The sequence below is a fragment of the Carcharhinus amblyrhynchos genome, unplaced genomic scaffold, assembly GCF_965287045.1.
Source record: "Carcharhinus amblyrhynchos unplaced genomic scaffold, sCarAmb.v2.hapA scaffold_37, whole genome shotgun sequence".
In the NCBI taxonomy this organism is placed as follows: domain Eukaryota; kingdom Metazoa; phylum Chordata; class Chondrichthyes; order Carcharhiniformes; family Carcharhinidae; genus Carcharhinus; species Carcharhinus amblyrhynchos.
In genome coordinates this window covers 5289179-5312302 of record NW_027649778.1, presented here as the reverse complement: position 1 = coordinate 5312302, position 23124 = coordinate 5289179, and the positions used below count along the sequence as shown (strand labels likewise).

The 23124-nt window shown below is 48.7% G+C and overlaps 1 protein-coding gene across 4 annotated transcripts; it reads left to right on the top strand.

Moving 5' to 3' along the window:
* kptn (kaptin (actin binding protein)) lies at positions 1–21733 on the top strand. Of its 4 annotated transcripts, XM_080218242.1 has the most exons (12): positions 191–512; positions 3157–3239; positions 4832–4916; positions 5605–5659; positions 10119–10194; positions 10331–10404; positions 11940–12049; positions 12969–13085; positions 13645–13729; positions 16519–16654; positions 19410–19619; positions 21394–21733. In XM_080218242.1, exons 1-12 carry the CDS (start codon positions 281–283, stop codon positions 21583–21585), a joined length of 1455 nt encoding a protein of 484 aa, XP_080074368.1. In that variant the 5' UTR covers positions 191–280; the 3' UTR covers positions 21586–21733. The 4 variants fall into 4 exon arrangements, with proteins under 4 accessions (XP_080074369.1, XP_080074370.1, XP_080074371.1 ...); XM_080218243.1 differs by lacking the exon at positions 11940–12049 and having other exon boundaries at positions 1–512; positions 12964–13085; XM_080218245.1 differs by lacking the exon at positions 19410–19619 and having other exon boundaries at positions 13–512.
* The last annotated feature ends 1391 nt before the right edge of the window (positions 21734–23124 follow it).

The following is a 23124-nucleotide window of genomic DNA, read 5'->3' as shown; positions in this document are numbered from 1 at the left end:
CGCTATCGTTGACAGAGATGGTGGAGTCATTGACGTTATCTGGGCGCCATTTCTGTGAGGAGCATATCGTGGACAACAATAAACGCCATTTTGAATCGGGGCATAGCGTAACCATCGGCGGCCATCTTTGTGAGGGGCATGTCGCCGATACTTGCAGGACGCCATTTTGATCAGGGCAGACAGGATCGGGGCGCCATCTTTGTGAGGGGCAAGCGAGGCGCTTCCAAGTCATTTTAAATGGAGCCCGGTTGAGGGTGTCCAGGCTGATTGTTTAATCCTTATGGAGGGGCCACCGAGCAGCTTGTACGGCTCCTGCCCCTTGGTGGAGGACAGTTTCAGCCGCCTGTCCTCCCAGAGCAACATTTACGGCCTGACCTCCTTCCCCAAGCCTGAGGGGGGCCGCGAGCTGCTCACCGCCACCCTCAAGGGGAAAGTCATCTGCTTCAGATACCAGAGCCTCCGCCAGAAGCTGCGGCCCGTGGCCAAGGAGGTGCAGTTCACCTACATCCCAGGTAGTGTCCAGAGCAGGGCCCAGGGCCAAAACCCCACAACCCCAGAATCACCCCCCCCCACTCTTCCCCAGGGTCGCCCCCCCCTCTTCCCCAGGGTCGCCCCCCCCTCTTCCCCAGGGTCACCCCCCCTCTTCCCCAGGGTCACCCCCCCTTCCCCAGGGTCACCGCCCCTATTCCCCAGGGTCACACCACCCCTACCCAGGGTCCCCCCCCGGGTCATCCTCCCTCCCACCCTCAGGGTCAACCTTCACTCACCAAGGATCAACATTAACCCTCACCCCTGAGTCACCCCCCCCCCCCCAGGGTCACTCCCCTACTTCAGGATTACCCCCCCCCCAACCTTCATGGTTACCTCACCCCCAGGGTCAGTTTCATTCCACCCCCCACCCCGCCCTCCTCCCGGTCAACCCCCAGAGTCCTCCCCCCAGGTCGCCCCCCTCCCCCAAGTCTCCCCTTCCCACAGGGTCACCCCTCCCCTACCCTACCCTACCCCACCCCCAGGGACAGAGTCCCCACCTCCCAGGGTCAACCCCAGGGATAAACAAAAGGGGATATGCTGGATGGCGGAAGGGCGGGCTGGATTAGCCTGCTGATCGCGTGGCTGATAGCTGAGTGCGTCGGGGGTGTCTGTCTGGCGTATGACCAAAGCCATCCAAGACCTCGGGATGGTGGTGCTCAGCCCCGAAAGTGCACATGGTCTCAGGGTGGCGCTGGCATGCGGTGGGATCCTGCCTGAGCGTTCCCCTACTCGGATGGAATTCCATATTGGCCCAAAGCCTCAGCCCCTCTCCTTGTGTCAGGTGCCCCACAGCATGAGCCACTTCATGGAAATGTTCTCTGTGCCTTTTTCCACCGTGTGGGGGCGTTTCCTGTACGGGCTGCTGCTGCACACCTTCTACTACCACATCCTCGCCTGTCGCCCGGATACCCCTTGTCGGGTCTTGTTGCTGTTGGGTGACGGAGGTCCCCAGTGGAGGTCCCTTTACGGAGGAATCTCCCCCAGTTACAACGGGGACCTGGGGTGGAGGGTGACACATGCAGCACTTCTGCACAACCGTAGGGTTCACGGGCTCCAAAGCTTGCCCCTTCTGTGGCCTTGTGGAGTCCATGGACCGTGTTTCATGTCTTAGGTTGCACTCCCTTTTTGTTTTCCTGAAGAAACTTTTATTGATGTTTTGTTTGCACTTCAGTCCCACGCTCCTGATCTATGGACCCCTGGTGCGGAGAGGGGAAGGTCGGGGATGGCGACTTCCTCGTGAACCTACTCCTGGGCCTGGCGAAGCGTGCCATTTACAGGTCCACGCAGCGGGCAATCGAGGGGGCCGTCCATCCTGACTGTCTGCCCTTCTATTGTGGCTATGTTCGCGGTCAGGTGTCCCTGGAGAGGGAGCTTGCGGTGTCCACGGGTGCAATTGATGCCTTCCTAGCCCGTTGGGCACCGCAGGGACTGGGGTGTATTATTAACCCAAACAAATCACATTTTAATTTGATTTTTTTTTAAGTTTCCTTTGTACTTTGATTTTGTTTGGTCTATTCCCCCTCCTGTTTTGTCCTGATTTAACTTGAGTTTGTTTATTTGGTTTAACCTTAAAAGAGGCCAACACCCCCCTGCACCCCAGGGTCACTCCATCTCCAGGGTCACTCCCCAGTCACCCACAGGGTCACCACCCCCCTCCTTCAGGTCACCCCAGTGTCACATCAGCCCCATCCCTCTGGTTACCCTCAGGGTCAGCCTTATCCCCTAAGGGACGTGCCCCATTTTCCTCTCCCCCCACCTCCCCCCACCATGTTACCTCCAGGATCAGCCCCATTCACCCCAGTCATCCCAGGATCAGTCTCCTTCCCTTTGCACCACGGTCAACTCCTCACCCTGCCAGTATTCATTGTCCAGACAGAGTGGACATAGAATTAGCACAGTGGCTAGCACTGCTGCCTCACAGCGCCAGGGACCCGGGTTCAATTCCAGCCTTGGGTCACTGTCTGTGTGGAGTTTGCACATTCCCCCCGTGTCGGCGTGGGTTTCCTCCGAGTATTCTGGTTTCCTCCCAAACTCCAAAGATGTGCAGATTAGGTTGATTGGCCGTGCTAAATTGTTCCTTAGTGTCAGGGGGATTAAAGTTTATTTTGTTAGTGTCGCAAATAGGCTTACATTAACACAGCAGTGAAGTTACTGTGAAAATCCCCTGGTCGCAACACTCGGGCGCTTGCTCAGTTACACTGACGGAGAATTTAGCATGGCCAATGCACCTAACTAACACGTCTTTCAGACTGAGGGAGGAAACCAGAGCACCCACAGGAAACCCAGACACAGGGTAGAACGTGCAGGGTAAATATGTGGGGTTACAGGGATAGGGCCTGAGTGGGATTGTTGTCGGTGCAGACTTGATGGACTAAATTGTCTCTTTCTGCGCTGCAGGGATTCTATGAGGGCGTGCTGGTGAAGTGAGACTATCTTGGGGAAACTGGGGAAGTGAGGGATGATCGAGGGTAGTGGCAGAGTGTGGAGTTCCTGAGAAAGGAGGCGAGAGAGCCTCAGGCTGTGGCCTGTGCGAAGCCTATGCCCCATGTACAGTGGTAACAATTGTGATTGAGAGCGTGACGTTGTGGAAATTCTCAGACAATCTCTCCTCTGTTCCTTCCATAGTTGACGCAGAAATTGTATCCATCGATTCTTTCAGCAAATCTGCCCCAAAACGAGGCCTTGTCGTTGGAATAACTTTTATTAAGGTGAGATCACTAATAATGAGCAAATAATTCTCTCTCTTTTAAAAAATAAATCACTCTTCCTCAAGGGTAAAAGAGACAAAGCATTGGCATTTTGTCTGAGGTCACATACCAATCGACTCAACAACAGCTTCTTCCCTGCTGCTGTCAGACTTTTGAGTGGACCTACCTTGTATTAAGTTGATCTTTCTATACACCCTAGCTATGACTGTAATACTACATTCTGCATTCTCTCCTTTATGAATGGTATACTTTCTGTATAGCGTGCAAAAAACAATACCTTTCACTCTATGTTAATACATGTGATAATAAATCAAATCAAACATTTCCATTGCACGTCTCACAGGCTCGGTATGTCACGGAGTCAAATACGTCATGAGCCCAATTAAGTTAAGAGCCTGTGATAAAAGCAAAATACTGAGGATGCTGGAGTCTGAAACAGAAAATGCTGGAAAATCTTAGCAGGCCTGACAGTATCTGTAGAGAGAGAACAGAGCCAGAGTCCTGATCCCTCCAGAGTCAGTGAATGGGAGGTTGGTATGTGTGATGGGCTGGGCTACGTTCACAGCTCTTTGTAGTTTTGAGTCTGAATGACACTTTGATTTGATTTATTGGTGTCCCATGTATTGGGCAGCATGCTGGCACAGTGTTAGCACTGCTGCCTCACAGCGCCAGGGACCCGGGGTCGATTCCTGGCTTGGGTCACTGTCTGTATGAAGCCTGCACGTTTTCCCTGTGTCTGCTTAGGTTTCCTCCGGGTGCTCCGGTTTCCTCCCACAGTCCAAAAGACATGCTGATTAGGTGCATCGGACGTGCTAAATTCTCCATCAGTGTACCCGAACGGGTGCCAGAGTGTGGCGACTAGGGGAATTTTCACAGTAACTTCATTGCAGTGTTAATGTAAGCTGACTTCTGACAATACTTAAACTGGTATACAGTAAAAAGTATTGTTTCTTGCATGCTATACAGTCAAAGCATACCATTCATAGAAAAGAAAAGGAGAGGGTGCAGAATGTAGTGTTACAGTCATAGCTAGGGCGTAGAAAAATATCAGCTTAATGTATGGTAGGTCCATTCAAGAGTCTGATGGCAGCAGGGAAGAAACTGTTCTTGAGTCGGCTGGTGCGTGATCTCGGACTTTTGTATCTTTTTCCTGACTGAAGAAAACGAAAGTGTGTGTGTCCGGAGTGCGTGGGGTCCATGATTATGCTGGCTGCTTTTCCGAGGCTGCTGGAACTGTAGGCAGAGTCAGTGGATGGGAGGTTGGTATGTGTGATGGGCTGGGCTATGTTCACAGCCCTTTGTAGTTCCTTGCGGTCTTGGTCAGAGCAGGAGTCCATACCAAGCTGTGATACCTCAGGAAAGGATGCTTTCTACGCTGCATCTGCAAAACTTGGTGAGAGTTGTAGCAGATATGCTGAATTTCCTTAGCCTCTTCGGAAAATAGAGGCTTAGGTGGGCTTTTTTAACTATAACAGCGGTGTGGAGGGATCAGGACAGATTGTTGGTGATCTGGTGAAACTCTGTCAGAGTCTGTAATCCTGGGCTAGTTTCCCGCTCTGCGATATCTCTTCATGTTGTTGTGGTCTGCTTAGGATTCTGGTGATAAAGCAAGCCCGTTTCTCAACATCTACTGTGACTATGAACCGGGATCCGAATACAATTTGGACTCCATAGCACGTGAGTTAATGATCTGTGTCGGAATGATTTGCTGGCTGTCAGTTGAACGCGGTCGATGCACGGCAGGTCGCCAGGCTTCATGTCTTGTCTGAGAGATGACACCTCCAGCAGCGCAGCCAACACTCGGCGCAGCAGCAGGAGTGATGTCTAGCGTGGCACAGTGGTTAGCACTGTGTTAGGGACCCAGGATCGATTTTTGGCTTGGGTCACTGTCTGTGTGGAGTCTGCACATTCTCCCCATGTCTGCGTGGGTTTCCTCTGGTTTTCTCCCACAGTCCGAAAGACGTGCTGGTTTGGTGTATTGACCATGTTAAATTCCCCCTCCTGTACTCGAACAGGCACCAGAATGTGGCGATTAGGGGATTTTCACAGTAACTTCATTGCAGTGTCAATGTCAGCCTACTTGTGACACTAATAATAAAAAAAGCTTCTGTGCTGCTCTGCAGTAGGTTTTGAACTCTCGATCTTCTGACTCAGGGAGAGGTTATGATCCATTGTTGATGCTTATAGAATAATAGGGTTTGTGGCGGGGAGTTAGTCTGGAGGGGGATAGGTGTGGTGGTGGGTGAAGGTTGATGTAGTAACACCAGCTCCCTGTGAGATAAAATCCCTCTGTTCCATATTTACTGAAGTGACCCCCCTTTCATGGCAGATAGACATTAATCTATTTTGTTCCTGTTTGTTACAGAAAGCTGCCTTAACCTGGAGCTCCAGTTCACCCCATTCCAGCTTTGCCATGTGGAGTAAGTGCCCCCCCTGCCCCACCTCTTCATTGCACAGCCCTTGTGTTTGCAAGATATTCTCTCTTAGTCGTGTATTCTTCCTCGGTGTAAAACATCAACACCAAAGGCAAATTAATGCAGCTGCCCAGCTCACTGCTCACATCCTGTGTGAATCTAATCATTTCCCCATTATATTTAGTGACATTACCATTGCTGAAACCCCCAACTAACTGAGGGTTACCATTGACCAGAAACTGAACTGGGCAGCACAGTACTGCTGCCTCACAATGCCAGGGACCCTGGGTTCAATTCCAGTCTTGGGTGATTGTCGTGGGGCATGGGTTTCCTCTGGGTGCTCTGGTTTCCACCCACACCCCAAAGATATGTGGGTTAAGCTGATTGGCCATGCTAAATTGTCTCTTAGTGTCGGGGGCTTAGGAGGGTAAATTCATTGGGCTACAGAGATAGGGGTTAGGTGGGAATTGTGGTTGGTACAGACTCAATGGGCTGAATGGCCTGTGGATTTCCTCTGGCTGCTCTGGTTTCTTCCCACAGTCCAAAGATGTGCTGGTCAGGTAGATCAGCCTTGCCACATTGCCCCTTAGTGTCAGGAGGATTAGCAGGGTAAATATGTAAGGTTACAGGGATTGTCTCAGTGCATGCTCGATGGGCCGAATGATTTTCTGCACTGCAAGGAGACTATAATTTTTATGTGAATATAGTGGCTACAAGAGCAGGCCAGAAGCTGGGAGTTCTGCAGAGAGTAACTCACCCCCTGACTCCCCAAAGCCTGTCCACCATCTACAAGGCACAAGTCAGGAGTGTGATGGGAATACTCCCCACTTGCCTGGATGGGTGCAGCTCCAACAACACTCAAGAAGCTCAATACCATCCAGGACAAAGCAGCCCCAAGGGGAGGCAGTAGTTGTTTGTTGCTGGACTTGTAATCCAGAGACCCAAATTTTATTTCCACCACAGGATTCAAAGTCTAATGATGACCAAGAAACCATTGTCAATATAAAAACCCATGAAGCAGCAGCGCTAACCACTGCCACTGTCCAGCCTTGCCATCAATGTCCACGTGAAAGAATTTTTGAAAAATGATTGAAGATTCCCTACAATGCAGAAGGAGGCCCATCAAGTCTACATTGATAACAATCCCACCCAGGCCTTATCCCTGTAATTCCACGTATTTACCCTAGCTAGTCCCCCTGACAGTAGAATCAATTTAGCATGGCCAATCCACCTAACCCACACATCTTTCGACTGTGGGAGGAAATTGGAGTACCTGAAGAAAACCCAAGCAGACATGGAGAAAATGTGCAAACTCCACACAGACAGTAACCTGGATAGATCCCTGGCACTTGAAGACAGCAGTGGTAAACCACTGTGCCACCTGATCTGATGCCTCCTTCTCTGTCTCGCCTGAAGATTCTATATCACGGAATGTTGAGTTGTCAATCGTATCCTTCCTTCAACCATGTCTCTGTGATGGCTGTATCACACTCCCATGTGTCAGTCACTGTCCTCATTTACCTGCAATACTCCTGGCCTTTCTCCCTTGAAACTTCATACAGCTGCACTCCCTCTGACTTGTTTGCTTTGCTGTGTGATTCCATGCCCTTATTTTACTAACAGACTGTGTTCCCCCTCCTCCTGCCAAATTAGCTTAAACTCCTCCCAACAGCACTAGCAAAACCTCCCGCAAGGATGTTAGCCCTGCTTGGTTCAGATGTAGACCGTCCTACCTTCCCCAGAAATGGTCTCAGTGATCTAAAACCCTTCTTAAGAACATAAGAAATAGGAGCAGGAGTAGGCCATCTGGCCCTTCGAGCCTGCCCCGCCATTCAATAAGATCATGGCTGATCTGTCGTGGCTCAGTTCCACTTTCCGGCCCTCTCCCCATAACCCTTAATCCCCTCTCTTATCAAAAACCCATCAACCCGCTTCTTGAAAATATTTAGCGAGGCAGCCTCCACCACTTCAATGGGTAGAGAATTCCAGAGATTCACCACCCTTTGAGTGAAGAAGTTCCTCCTCAACTCCGTTCTAAAACGCCCCCCCTTTATCTTGAGGCTGTGCCCCCTAGTCCTACTGTCTTTTTTCAGTGGGAAGAGTCTCTCCACCTCTATCCTATCCATCCCATTCATCATCTTATACGTCTCAATGAGATCTCCCCTCATTCTTCTAAACTCCAACGAGTACGTTAGAGTACAAGCCTAGTTTATTCAGCCTCTCCTCATAGTTCAACCCCCTCAACTCCGGTATCAGCCTAGTAAACCTCCTCTGCACTCCCTCCAAGGCCAAAATATCTTTGCGCAGGTGCGGCGCCCAAAACTGCACACAGTACTCCAGCTGCGGCCTCACTAATGCCCTATACAGCTGCAGCAAGACCTCCCTACTTTTATATTCAATCCCCCTCGCTATGAAGGCCAGCATCCCATTCGCCTTCCTGACCACCTGCTGCACCTGCAAGCTGGGTTTTTGCGACTCATGCACAAGCACCCCGAGGTCCCTCTGCACCGTCGCCTGCTGCAGTTTTTCGCCCCGTAAGTAATAGTCCTTCCTACCATTCTTCCTACCAAAGTGGACCACCTCACACTTGCCAACATTAAATTCCATTTGCCATTTCCTGGCCCATTCGCCCAGCCTATCTAGATCCTTCTGCAGACTCTCCACACCCTCCGCACAATTTGCCGTTCCCCCAATCTTGGTGTCATCAGCAAATTTCGACACCCTACACTCAGTTCCCTCCTCCAGATCATCTATATAAATGGTAAAAAGCTGAGGCCCCAGCACCGACCCCTGGGGCACTCCACTAGTCACCATCTGCCAATCCGAATAGCACCCGTTGACCCCCACTCTCTGCCTCCTATTTGACAACCAATCCTCTATCCACGCTAACACCCTACCCCCAACTCCAAGTCCCCTGACCTTCTGCAATAACCTCTTATGAGGTACTTTGTCAAACGCCTTCTGAAAATCCAGAAAGACCACATCCACCGGCTCTCCTCTATCGACCGCCCTAGACACATCCTCATAGAACTCCAGTAAATTTGTCAGACACGACTTCCCTTTAATGAAACCGTGCTGCGTCTGCTCTATCAAGCAATTCCCTTCAAGATGCCTCGCAATTTCCTCCTTAATGACGGATTCTAGCATTTTACCTACCACAGACGTTAAACTAACCGGCCTATAATTCCCTGCCTTTTGCCTGGCACCCTTCTTAAACAACGGCGTAACATTAGCCGTTTTCCAATCTTCTGGCACTTCCCCGGAATCCAGCGACGTCTGGAAAATAACCACCAATGCATCCACTATAACCTCCGCCATTTCTTTCAGAACCCTCGGATGCATTCCATCCGGTCCTGGGGACTTGTCCACAATCAGCCCCTCCAGTCTGTCGAGCACCGCCTCTCTAGTAACACAAATTCATCTGCACAATCCTTTTTTCTGTGCTGTCTAGTGTGGGGCACTGGGAGTGATACAGAGATTATATCCTGAGAGGTTCTGCTTTTTAGCCTACCACCTAACTCCCTGAATTTTTGCTGCAAGACCTCATCATTGGTACCAACGTCTATCATAGAATCCCCATAGTGCAGAAGGAGGCCACCCAGCCCACCGAGCCTGTCCTGACCACAATCCCAGCCAGGTCCCACTCCTGCAATCCCACACGTTTACCCTGCTAATCTGCCTGACACTCGGGTCAATTTAGCATGACCAATCAACTTAACCTGCACATCTTTGGACTGTAATATGACCTCAGCCTTATCATCCCTGGAGTCACATTGACGGCCACAGTAGCACCTTTCTGTACCCCTGACTATAGAATCCCCAATTACTATTGCCCTGCTTCGCTTCCCCCTGAGAATCTGGAGAAGGAGATTAGAAGGATCATCAGTTCAGACTTTTAGACAGTCCTCACGGCTACAAAAATCTGACAGCCTACGAAAGTCTAACTAACTCTCAACATTCTCCGAGGGAGAGAATTGCTGGTTTCTGATACTTGTGTAAAAAGTATTTCTAATTTCACTCCTAAATAACCCGTAATTTGAAGATGGTATTATCTGGGGCAGCACGGCGGCACCGTGGTTAGCACTGCTGCCTCATGTCATCAGGGACCTGGATTCAATTCTGGCCTCGGGTCACAGTCTGTGTGGAGTTTGCATATTCTTCCCACCTCTGCATGGGTTTCCTCCGGGTGCTCCGGTTTCCTCCCACGCTCCAAAGATATGCGGGTTAGGCTGATTGGTCATGTATGTTAACCCTAGTGTGAGGGAGATTAGCAGGGTAAATATGAGGGTTGGGGAATAGGGTCTGGGTGGGATTGTGGTCGGGTCAGTCTCGATGGGCCAAATGGCCTCATTCTGCACTGTAGGGATTCTATTCTGTGATCTTAAAAATAGCTAGAGGCTGTCCTTTTTATTGCTGCCACTTGGGGCAGATTTCACCTTTCTCTCTCTGTCTCTCCATGTTCAAGGGTTCAGGAGAGGAGACAGCGTGAGACTGTGTTTTTACTCAGTGGCCATGACCACCAGATACACCTATACAAAGAGGTGAGCCCCTCCCTTCAGATTCAATTTTGGGGGAGCCAGGAGGGGGCGTGGGAGTCAAATTCCAAACTGTTGATTTTCTCTTTCTCTGTGTGTGTATATGTCTCCCTCCCTCCCTCCCTCCCTCCCTCTCTCACAGAACGAGACTCTGCACCAGTTTGAAGAACGGCCGACAGAATTCCTATTCCCGGAGTTAACAGATTTACCCAGCCAGTAAGAGTTTAACAATCATGGCTTTGATTTTATTTATTACTGTCACATGTATTAACATACAGTGAAAAGTGTTGTTTCTTATGTGCTCTACAAAGCATACCGTTCATAGAGAAGGAAAGGAGAGAGCGCAGAATGTAGTGTTACTGTTGTAGCTAGGGTATAGAGAAAGATCAACTTAATGCGAGGTAGGTCCATTCAAAGCCTGATGGCAGCAGGGAAGAAGCTGTTCTTGAGTCGGTTGATACGTGACCTCAGATTTTTGTATCTTCTTCCTGATGGAAGAAGGTGGAAGAGAGAACATCCGGGGTGCGTGGGACCCTTAATTATGCTGGCTGCTTTTCTGAGGCAGTGGGAAGTGTAGACAGAGCCAATGGATGGGAGGCTGGTTTGTGTGATGGATTGGGCTACGTTCGTTCATTCAAATCAAAAAAATCCATATTTTTTGATTTGATTTATTATTGTCACATGGGTGGCACGATGGCGCAGCGGTAGCACTGCTCCCTCACAGCTCCAGGGACCAGGGTTCGATTCCCGTTTGAGGAATTTGCACATTCTCCTCGTATCTTTGGGTTTCCTCCGGGTGCTCTGATTTCCTCCCACAGTCCAAAGATGTGCGGGTTAGGTGGATTAGTCATGCTAAATCTCCCCTTAGTATCCCAGGATGTGTAAATTAGAGGGGGTTAGCGGGGACTGGGTTGGGATTGTTGCCAGTGCAGACTCGATGGACTGAATGGCCTCCTTCTGAACTGTGGGGATTCTATGGGATTGTTTTGCATGCTGTCCATACAAATCTTACCATTCAGAGCTCACAAAGAATTGCCAAGTTCCAGTGTCATCTTGAAACATGGATGTGGTTAGCTCGCAATGAGAACACTATCACATCCCCATTCTCTCTCCACTCCCTGTGAGTGAGGCGACAGAGATAGGAAAAGAGAGAAACACAGGGAGAGAGAACTGTCACTCAATATTCTTCAGTCTGGTTAATGAATGGTGGTATTTTTGTATTTGGATGTTGCTGAGAGGTTGTGTAACTGGGGGTGGGGGAAATCCTGGCCTCTTGCTGCATTATTTAGTTTCAACATTTTAACAGTCTGGCTGTCCCTCTTATAGAATCATAGAATCCCTACACTGCAGAAGGAGGCCATTCAGACCATCGAGTTTGCATCGACCACAATCCCACTCAGGCCCTATTCCCGTAAACCCATATATTTACCCTGCTAATCCCCTTTACACTAAGAGGCAAGTTAGCGTGGCAAATCCACCTAACCTGCACATCTTTGGACCATGGGAGGAAACCGGAGCACCCGGCGGAAACCCAAGCAGAACGTGCAGACTCCACACGGACAGTGACCTGAGGCTGGAATCGAACCCGGGTCCCTGGTGCTGTGATGCAACAATGCTAACCACCGTGCCACCCTGTCTGGCTTTTTATCTTGCTCTCCCTGTCCACTTGTGCGTGTGTGTGTGTGTGCATGTCACTCTCTCTCTGCCTGTGTGAAGGGGTTTGTGCTAATATCTGCTTCTCTCATTGTTAGTGTTCTGTGGCTTGACGTGCTGAATATTCCGGACTCTACCAGGCGGCTGACTGCTTTTGGTTGTCAGAATGGATATGTGGGAATCTCCCACGTCGATCAGGAGTCTAAAGGTTGGGAACGTCCCGTGGCAATCGCAGTAAAGTAACAAGCCCCAATTGCCCTCTTTTCCCACTGTTGTCGACAATGTTTCAACTCTTTAGGTGTTGAGCTCCGGACTCCCCTGTCCCTTTTCGCACCAGGGACCTGGGTTCGATTCCCAGCTTGGGTCACTGTATGTGCGGAGTCTGCACGTTCTGCGTGGGTTTCCTCTGGGTGCTCCGGTTTCCTCCCACAGCCTGAAAGACATGTTGGTTAGGGTGCAAGGGCACGCTAAATTCTTCCTCAGTGTAACCGAACAGGCGACGGGGGAGTTTTCACAGAAACTTCATAGCAGCGTTAATGTTAGCCTAGTTGTGACTAAGAAATAAACTTAAAAACAATCTCTCGCTGTCGTGCCCCTCTGCTTAAAGATTCCTCTAGTAAAAACTGACTTTGAAAAGTTTATCCATTCCAGGTATCCACCCTATAAACGAGCTTCATTCGTGTCAGATTACACCTGTACATTCTCTTGGTGTGCTTTTCACATCAGAGGTGTGTTTTTGGCTTCTCTCACATTGGCTAATTTAATATTTTTGTCTCTTTCACTCTCATTCCTTTCTTCTTTCTCTCTTCTCGCTTTCTAATTCCTCTCTGTCTCTCTCTTCCTCCACCCTCTCCCTCTCTCCCTCTTTTTCCATCCTCCCTCTTCCTTTACCCTCCCCCCTCTCTGTTCCTCTACCCTCCCCGCTTCTCTTCCTCCACCATCTCCTTCTCCATCTCTTCCCCCTCCCTGTCTTCCTCCCCGCTGTCTCTCTCTCTCTCTCCCTTCCTCCTCACTCTCTCTCTCTCTTTCCCTTCCTCCCCACTCTCTCTCTCTCTCCCTCCCTCCCTTCCTCTCTCTCTCCCCCTTTCTTCCTCCTCCCTCTCCGCTGCTCTCTATTTCAAGTGCAGTTGTTCTGCAGAGTTGGAACGTACAGCAGGATGGGCCGATTTCCACTGTCCTGCTCTTCAGGTTACCGAGTGACAGCACCGAGGGCTATTCACCCAGGGGCTGCAGAACAAGTATCGGTGAGTGAGTGAAGAGAACGGACTTCAAAACCTAGACCAACAAAACTGCACTTTCAGTCCAATTTGTCTGTTTTAATGGAAATATTTCAGTTGGTGAGCATTATAATTTCTTTTAAAGAAGACGTACGAGGCAGATTGCTTACACAGAGAGTGGTGGGTGCCTGAAACTCACCCAGGGGAGGGAGTGGAAACAGGTACAATAGTGACTTTTAAGGGGCGTCTTGACAGATAACGTGAATAGGATGGGAATGGAGGGATACGGTCCCTGGAAGGGTAGGGGGTTTTAGTTCAGCCGGGCAGTATGATCGGTGCAGGATTGGAGGGCCGAAGGGCCTGTTCTGATGCAGTAAAAATTGTTGCTCCTTTTGAAATTTGATATCCTTGCACTTGTCCTCATGAACGCAAGAATCCCCACAGTGCAGAAGGGGCCATTCGGCCCATCGAGTCTGCACCAACTGCTTCGACAACATTGGTATTGCTTTGGAAATGTGGCCACTTTGAAGAGTAAACTTTTCCAATGCCTCAAACTCTGTTTTCTCTCTCTCTGTATTTGGTGCAGATTCTGACTCTGGTGAAGGTAGTGTCTCTCTGGAGGATTATAACCTCTTGGTGACCTCCACAATCGAACTCTCCGTCGTTTACAGGTTAGTTCTTAACTCTTGGTGATGAAGAAGGAATGAGCACCAGTATGTGTCAGAGTTGGTGGCCTGGTCAAGTCTGGGCACCATTGCAACCCTCACCAGTGCCGCTGATTGCCACAGAAGCTTAATGTACAATCTCGGTAAAATTGTCTCCCTTAACTCCCTAACGAGGGAGCTTCGTGGTTTCACTGCCACCCACAGTGGGAATGGGTCACTGTTCTTCAGTGACCCAATCCCTCTGCTCCCCTCACCCCACTTCCCTCCAAGTCAGAGAATCGTACAATCCCTGCAGTGCAGAAAGAAACCATTCAGCCCATCAGGTCTACACCTACTCAGCATCTTACCCAGGACCCATCCTACCCAATTCTCATAACCCCAAATCCCCCTAGCCTATGTATCTTCGGACATTAAGGGACAATTTAGCATGGCCAATCCATCTAACCTGCATGTCTTTGGATACTAAGGGGCAATTTAGCATGACCAATCCATCTAACCTACACATCTTTGGATACTAAGGGGCAATTTAGCATGGCCAATCCACCTAACCTGCGCATCTTTGGATACTAAGGGGCAATTTAGCATGGTCAACCCATCTAACCTACACATCTTGGGACACTAAGGGGCAATTTAGCACTGCCAATCACCCTAACCTGCACATTCTTAGACTGTGGGGGGAAACTAGAGCACCGGAGGAAACTCATGCAGACACGGGGAGAACGTGCAGACTCCACACAGACAGTGACCAAGCCGGGAATCGAATCTGGGTCTCTGGTGCTGTGAAGCAGCAGTTCTAACCACTGTGTCACCCAGAATGAGGATGTTTGGTCAGTTGTGTATGTGCCAGTTCTCCAAATAACCAGTGCACCTACTGCTTCCATCTTCACCCTGTAACCCTGCACATGCTTTCCCCCTTGAATCTGCCTCCACCACAGTCTCAGGCAGGACAGTCCAGATCCTAACCACTCGCTGACTGAGAGAGTTTCTCCTCATGCCTTCATTGCTTCCTTTGTCAATTACCTGAATTCTATACCCTCTGGTTCTCCATCCTTCAAACCAATGGGAACAGCTTCTTCCTGTCGAGACCCCTCGTGATTTTTGAACACTTCGATCAAATCTCCTCTCGACCTTCTCTTCCCCAAGGAGAACAATCCCAATTTGTCAACATCCTTGGGATTGCCACTGACCAAAAACTCAACTGGACTCATCACATAAACACAGAGGCTAAAGAGCAACTCAAAGGCTAGGAATCCTGTGGCGAGTAACTCACCTCCTGACTCCCCAAAGCCTGTCCACCGTCTACAAGGCACAAGTCAGGAACGTGATGGAATATTCCTCACTTGCCTGGATGGGTGCAGCTCCAACAACACTCAAGAAGCTCGACACCATCCAGCACGGTGGCAGGGGTGGCAAGGCTGAACTGCGGTTAGCACTGCTGCCTCACAGCACCAGGGACCTGAGTTCAATTCCTGGCTTGGATCACTGTCTGTGTGGAGTCTGCCCGTTCTCCCTGTGTCTACGTCGGTTTCCTCCAGGTTCTCTGGTTTCCTCCCACAGTCGGAAAAGATGTGTTGGTTAGGTGCATTGGACATGCTAAATTGTTCCTTAGTGTCCATGGGTGGCACGGTAGCACAGTGATTAGCGCTGCTGCTTCACAGCATTAGGAGCCTGGGCTCGATTCCCAGCTCGGATCACTGTCTGTGTGGAGTCTGCACATTCTCCCCGTGTCTGGTGGGTTTCCTCTGACTGCTCCGGCTTCCTCCCATGTTCTGAAAGATGTGCTGGTTAGGTGCATTGACCCGAACAGGTGCCAGAGGCTGGTGACTAGGGGAATTTCACAGTAACTTCATTGCAGTGTTAATGCAAGCCTTACTTATGACTAATAAATAAAGTTTACTTTTGCTTTAGGCTAGTGGGATTAGCAGGGCAAATATGTGCAGTTACAGGGATAGGGCCTAGATGGGATTGTTGTCAGTGCAGACTTGATGGGCCGAATGGCCCTCTTCTGCGCTGTAGGGATTCTGTGTTTCTATTAGCGCACGATTTTACCGGCCGTTCTCGCCCTGCTGCCGGGGGAGATAGTGGAAGCAAAAATGATAGTGACTTTTAAGAGGCATCTTCTCAAATACATGAAAAGGATGGGAATAGAGGGATATGGTCCTCGGAAAGGTAGGGGGTTTTAATTCAGTTGGGCGGCATGGTCAGTGCAGGCTTGGAGGGGCCAAAGGGCCTGTTCCTGTGCTGTAATTTTCTTTGCTCTTTGAGAACAGAGAATTTGGCGCTAATCCAAATTTCCGATCACTGCAGCGGGAAAAGGGAAAATCCCACCAACGTGAATGGCCGTAAGATTCCGGCCTGTATGTTTTCAATAAGAGAAATTTACAGTGGAAATCATTTAACAAAATAAGAATGTAAAATTTCTCACTGACAGTACTTTCGAACCTGGATTCCTGGAGCTGTGAGGTAGCAGTGCAAGCCACTGTGCCTCTGATCATTTTTACGTGACATTTTAGGATGGTCGGGACCTATCTGATTGGCGTAAAATTTGCCCGTCATTCACAGTTTTGCTACGGGCGGGGTGTCGGGGGAATCTGCGAAGTTTCACAGCAGCATAATCCTCACAGGCTGCACTGTCTCTTGGAGGGTTGTGTGGCTGGAAGAATTTACACAGACAGAGAGAGAGAGGGCGAGACCATGGAGGCGAAGAGCCACAGCCAAACGAAGGGCTCTGGCCCCATGTTCTCGCCTGCTCTTAAGCAGCTGCCATGTTGACATCCCATTCTCTCTATCTGCAGGGATGTGCTGAAGAACGGCCTGAATGACCAGGCCATCCTGCCAGAGAGTGATCAGTACGACAGTGTCCTCTGTGCACTGGTAACTGACATTGACTTTGATGGGGTGAAGGAAGTTCTGCTTGGCACCTATGGGCAGGTAAGAGCAAAATGCCCTCCACTTCTGACTCATTCCTAGTTTCTATTGCCCCATCGTTGGTGGCCATGACTTGAGTTGACTGAATCCTAAAGTTCAGAAAAACCCCCTACCCTGAACCTCTCCACTTCCTTTTTTTTTATTCCTTCATGGGACATGGGCATTACTGGCCAGCATTTATTGCCCATCCCTAGCTGCCTGAGGGCAGTTGAGAGTCAACCACATTGCTGTGGCTCTGGAGTCACATGTAGGCCAGACTGGGTAAAGACGGCAGGTTTCCTTCCCAAAAGGCATTAGTGAACTAGATGGGTTTTCCCGACAATGGTTTCATGGTCATCATGAGATTCTTAATTCCAGATAATTTTTATTGAATTAAAATTCCGCCACCTGCCGTAGTGGGATTCGAACCCGGGTCTTCCGAACATTAGCTGAGTCTCCAGATTCATAGAATCCGTACAGTGCAGAAGGAAGCCATTTGGCCCATCACTCTGTTAATTTCCCCCCTCCCCCCAATCCACCTAACCCACTCCTCTTTGGAGTGTGGGAGGAAACCGGAGCGCCCAGAGGAAATCCATGCAGACATGGGGAGAACATGCAAAGTCGACAGAGACAGTGACCCAAGCAGGAAATCGAACCCAGGTCCCTGGCGCTGTGAGGCAGCAGTGCTAACCCACTGTGCCAGCATGTCATTTAATAGTCACTAATACCATTAGGTATAATATCACTAGGCCATCTCATCCCCCTCACAGTCCTTAAAACCTACAGCCCTGGACAAGCTTTTAGTGTGTCTTGATGTCAGATTTTGTTTGATAATGCTCCTGTGAAGTACCCTGGGGCTTTTACCATATTAAAGGTGCTATATAAATGCACCTTGTTACTGTTGCTTGCTTGCTTTGTGATGGGGGAATGTGTGAGATAGATAATTTATTTTATTAAAAAATCAGCAGACGCCGAATATAAATAAAACAGTAATCATAATTGATAACACATGGACAAAGCGTGAAATCAGAAAAAGATTGCACAATTCTGATCATTTCCATATTTAAATAATTACAATACATTGCAAGTGTTTATTTACAGAATTAAAATGAAAGGCTTACTGAATCACTGAATTGTTACAGTGCAGAAGGAGGCCATTTGGTCCATCCTGTGTACACCAGCCCTCCAAATAGGCATTGTGACTTAGTTCCGTTCCCGTGCCTTATCCACATACCCCTGCACATTGTTTCAGGTTAGACATTCATCTAACACCCTGTCAAAAGCCTCAATTGAACATACCTCCACCACAGTTCCAGGCAGTGCATTCCAGACCCCAACCTCTCGCTGTGTGAAAAAGATTTTTGCTCACATCATGTTTTGCTTCTTTTGCAAATCACTGAATCCGCACCCCTTTCGTTCTCAATCCTTTTCCAAATGGGAACAGTTTCTCCCGATCTACTCTGTCCAGCCCCCTCATGATTTTGAACATCTCCAACAAATCTCTTCTTTTCTCCAAGGGGAACAGTCCTAACCTTTCCAATCTATCATCATCATTTATTTATTTATCAGTGTTACAAGTAGGCTTACATTAACACTGCAGTGAGGTTTTTGTGAAAATTCCCTGACCGCCACACTCCAGTGTCTGTTCGGGTACACTGAAGGAGAATTTAGCATGGCCAATGCACCCTAAACAGGGCATCTTTCAGTCTCAGTGGGAGGAATCCAGAGCACCCGAAGGAAACCCGTGCAGACATGTGAAGAATGTGCGGACAGTGACCTAAGCCAGGAATTGAATCCGGGTCCCTGACGCTGTGAGGCAGCAGTGCTAACCACAGTGCCACTGTGCTACGTTTCTTATCCCTGGATGAGAAACACTCTGCACTTTGTCTTAAAGTCCACAGACCATATATCTCAGGTTGAGTTCAATAAATTCTCACTCGTTTAGGAGTTTTGTAAGGTAGGGGATTTGACTGTCTCATTGTGTATTAATTTTGTATCTTATTTATAGCATGCTATCTTTTCTCAATTCCATTTTCTCTTTTGTCCTTCTGGCAAGTGTTAGGGACCAGGTCAGAAACACCAAGGTATTATGAAGTTAGCCTAGATCCCAACTTTTTTTGATTTTTGGCATTAGGGTGAGCATAAGATGTTTCACTCCAGGTATGATTCAAGTGAGCCACTTGGGAGCTTTTATTACAACATACTTTATTTAAGAACACAGTTAGAATATCACATAAAGAAGTAGCATAACTTTCACCAATTAAAATACTTAAACATGACAAGGTATAATTCCCAACAGCTAGCTCTCTCTATATTTCCAATGTAAAGCAATAACCCCACGGAAATACATCCCTCTTCAGAACCAGTTAGGCCACAAACAGGTTCACGTAGATGCCTAGGCTTATCAACCCCTCCAGGATTGCCCTGGAGTCTCCAGGATTTGTAGATTAACTTCCGGGGAACTTTTGAGTAAAATAAAGGTGTAAAGTCATTGGATCATGAATAATGTTAGTGTTTTCTTGAATGTATTGGTTTATATATTGAATGCATTGGAGAATGGATGTTGAAAAAGGCAATTTGATTGACAGTTGGGAATTGTCCAATTAGGGTATTGTCGATTGGCTGGAGAAGGCTGGGGTCGTGTCAAGTGACCAGTGTGTGTGTGTGTGTGTGTGTGTGTGTGTGTGTGTGGGAGGTCATGTGATGAAAGAACAGTCCAATCAGAGGCTGCAACCTCACTGAGGGCCGTTTTTTGAACTGCTTCTCTTTCCCTTGGCAGGAGCTACTCTGTTACAAATCCTGCACCGGGGGGGCTCCAGACCCTGAGGCTGTGGAATCGGGACTTGCCCCCCGACTCCGTGGGGAGTTCCGGCTCCTGTGGAGAAGAAGTTTCCAGAGCCCGCTGCTTTCCATGGCCTATGTCGACCTAACTTGTGATGGTCTCTGTGAACTCACTGTTGAGTCGCTGAAAGGACTGCACATTTTGCAGGTAAACCATGGCATTATTTGTCCTCTGATCCACCTCCATCCACCCACCTATCCTCTGACCCCTCAGCAAAGCAGTCAGCTACTTATTTTGCCACCAAACGCTCCCTCTTTCCATGAGGGATGGTATCATCCAAGAGAGCTAGCATCGGCTCAGAAATGATGGACCGAAAGGCCTCATGCCAGCGGTATTTATCCTGTGCATAAGAGGGATGGATGTGGAGTCTTTGATTGTCTGCTGTTGTGGACAGTAAATGGGAGAAACAGCTGGATGGCAGGAGGCCATTTAGCCCCCTTCGGCCTGTGCCATATTTCTCTCACATTGTGGCTGATGTGCATTTCCAACTCGTCCTGTCCTGGTCACGTAACCCTCAATAGCCTTCCCAACAAAAATTTATCAATCTCAGCTTTGACCTTCCCCCTGCCCCATCGGTGTCAGCATTTTGGGAGCAGAATGTTCAAGATTTTCACTTCCCTTTTGTGTGAAAAAGTGCTTCTCATCATCACTTGTTTACATCGAACTTGAACCACTTGTTCTGGTCTTTCTCTTTCTTCCCCCACCCTGGAGAAAACAGCATGGTGACACAGTGGTTAGCACTGCTGTCTCACGGTACCAGGGACTCGGGTTCAATTCCGGCCATGGGTCACTGTCTGTGCAGAGTTTGCATGTTCTCCCTGTGTCTGCGTGGGGTTCCTCCGGTGCTCCGGCTTCCTCCCACACTCCAAAGATGTGCTGGTTAGGTTAGGTGGATTGGCCATGCTAAATTGCCCCTTAGTTTCCAAAGATGTTCTTTTTCTACGGTGCAGAAGGAGGCCATTCAGCCTCCTGCACCAACCACTATCCAACCCAGGCCCTATTTGCATAACCCCATGCATTTACCATTGCTAGTCCCCTTAACACTAAGGGGCAGTTTAGCCTGTCAATTCCCCCAACCTGCACATCTTTGGAGTTTGGGAGGAAGCCGGAGGACCCAGAAAAAACCCACGCAAACAGGGGATGAATGTGCAAACTCCACACAGACAGTGACCCAAACTGAGAATCAAACTTGGGTTTCTGGTGCTGTGAGGCAGTGGTGCTAACCACTATGCCATCGAGCTGCTCACAGATGTGTAGATTAGGTGGATTGGTCATGCTAAATTGCCCCTTAGTATCCGAAGCTGTGCAGGTTAGATTGCTCAGCCATGATAAATTGCCCCTTAGTATCAGGGGAATTAACAGGGTAAATATGTGGATTACAGAGAAAGGGCCTTTGTGGGATTATTGTCAGTGCAGGCTCAATGGGCCAAATGGCCCCTTCTGCCCTGTAAAGATTCTATGCCCTCCAAACTCGTTTTAATCATAAACTGCTTGACTTGATTATCTTCAATTTTCTATGCTTGAGAGAAGACAAGTTTGTGTTCGGTAAGTTTATGCTCAGGCGTAAGGGACTGAATAGACTTCTCCTGTCTTCAGCGTCTGTCCTCACAGCTTCATCCTTCATTAGCGTGGTCTTTAAATTTGTCCCCCTGTCAGAGGATTGACAAAATGGACACCGGTGATGTTCCTTCAAAAGGAGCATTTAGAAATGGTGTCCGAGGGCACCACTGAGGCCTTCCGTGCTTGTTGGGCACCGCAGGGGCTGGGGTGTAATATTGACATCTTTAACCACATTTTACTTTAATGTTTTAAGTTTCCTTTCCACTTTGTTTAATATGGGGGCTGCCCCTCTTGTTTTGTCGCTTGGATTGTTTTAATTTAGTTCAATTGATTCACCCTACACGGATGTTTTGTGTTGCAGCATAGCTTGACACAGACAGCCAGCCTGGTGCTGCAAAGGCTTCGCTCCAGAGCATCAGCTCTGGAGAAAAGTTTGTCTCCAAGCCAGGCCGGCCTGGAGCTCGCTGAGCCAGACCCTGAGATGCAGGCGAAGGAAGATCCAGAGGCCTTTGCCAGGACCGATCGGGAGGAGGCGGCCGAATGTGATGGCTGAGGCGAAATGCTCCGAGCTTTGCAGGCAATTACCACGCACACATCTCCCCGCAGAATTGTTGCACTTTCACCTCACCCAACAGGACGAACATTTGAAACGAGAGCATTGTTTATAAACTGTGAAATAAAGTTTATTTAGTCACAAGTAAGCTTGCATTAACACTACAATGAAGTTGCTGTGAAAATCCCCTAGTCACCACACTCCGGCACCTGTTTGGGTAAACTGAGGGAGAACTTGGCATTCCAAATGCACCCTAACCAGCACATCTTTCAGAATGTGGGAGGAAACCGGAGCACTCGGAGGAAACCCACACGGACATGGGGAGAATGTGCAGACTCCACACAGACAGTGGCCTGATGCAGGTCAATGATGCTAAGGCAACAGTGCTTGCTACCATGACTCTCCAACCAGTCTTCTGAACTGCCAACAGATCCAGGTCCATCCTGCCCATTATTCCCAGGGATCAGTAAAGTTGCTAATCAGCTGCCCAATGAAGGAATGGGGGAGATGTTTCCCAGTTTGCTGGAGTTCAGCAGGAGAAAGGTGGGGGTTGGATTTCAAATTGTCCAACATCTTACCCCACATCACATGATGTCCCAACATGACCAAGATGGCGGAAGATGGGACCAAGGCGTCATGGGAAATTCAGACTGAGACATTGAAGCTAATGAGTGGAAGATGATTTCTAGTCCCTCACCTTTCAGCCAGTTGTTTAATCTCGACAGATTACAGAATGTGAAGCTGCGACCCTTCAGGGCAGTATTGAAGCATCGATATTTTCCCATCATTTTGTCTTTCTAAAGAAAGTTGCAACACATTTGATTCCTCCACGGCTTTTGGGTCTGTAGTCATTGCACCTTCAACAGATGATGGGAGCAAGTCCCACTCCAAAGTCAGCACAGATGTCAAAGATGACACTTCCAATGCAGTGCCGAGGGAGTGCCGCACTGTCAGAGGGCCAGTGCCGAGGGAGTGCCGCACTGTCAGAGGGCCAGTGCTGAGGGTGCCCGAGTGTTTGGGCTAATGTATGTCAAGTATACCAGCAGCCTTTGTTGTACAGGCCCCTCCTGATATCTTTTCCAGGCTAACACTCCTATTACTGTCACACTGAGCTGCTGCCTCTGCTGAGCTACCTCTGCTCATTAATGATAAACACCTCTTGACTGCAACCTTTCTCATCAACCTTTCAAAAATAGCCATTATTCTGTTGTTAATGTGTAAATTTAATTAAAAATAATTAATGCTGAATCTTGATATTTTTGCAACAAATAATATAAAATTTGGAATTTATCACAAATGTTAATTTTATTTTAACTAGGAGTTTTAAAATGCAATCTGTTTATATTAAATTTTATTTCTGTGATGGGGCAGCCCCACAGCGCCAGGGTTTGATTCCCAGCTCAGGTCACTGTCTGTGTGGGGTTTGCACATTTTCCCCGTGTCTGCGTGGATTTCCTCCGGGTGCTCTGGTTTCCTCCCACAGTCCAAAGCTGTGCGGGTTAGGTGGATTGGCTATGCTAAATTGCTCCTTAGTTTCAG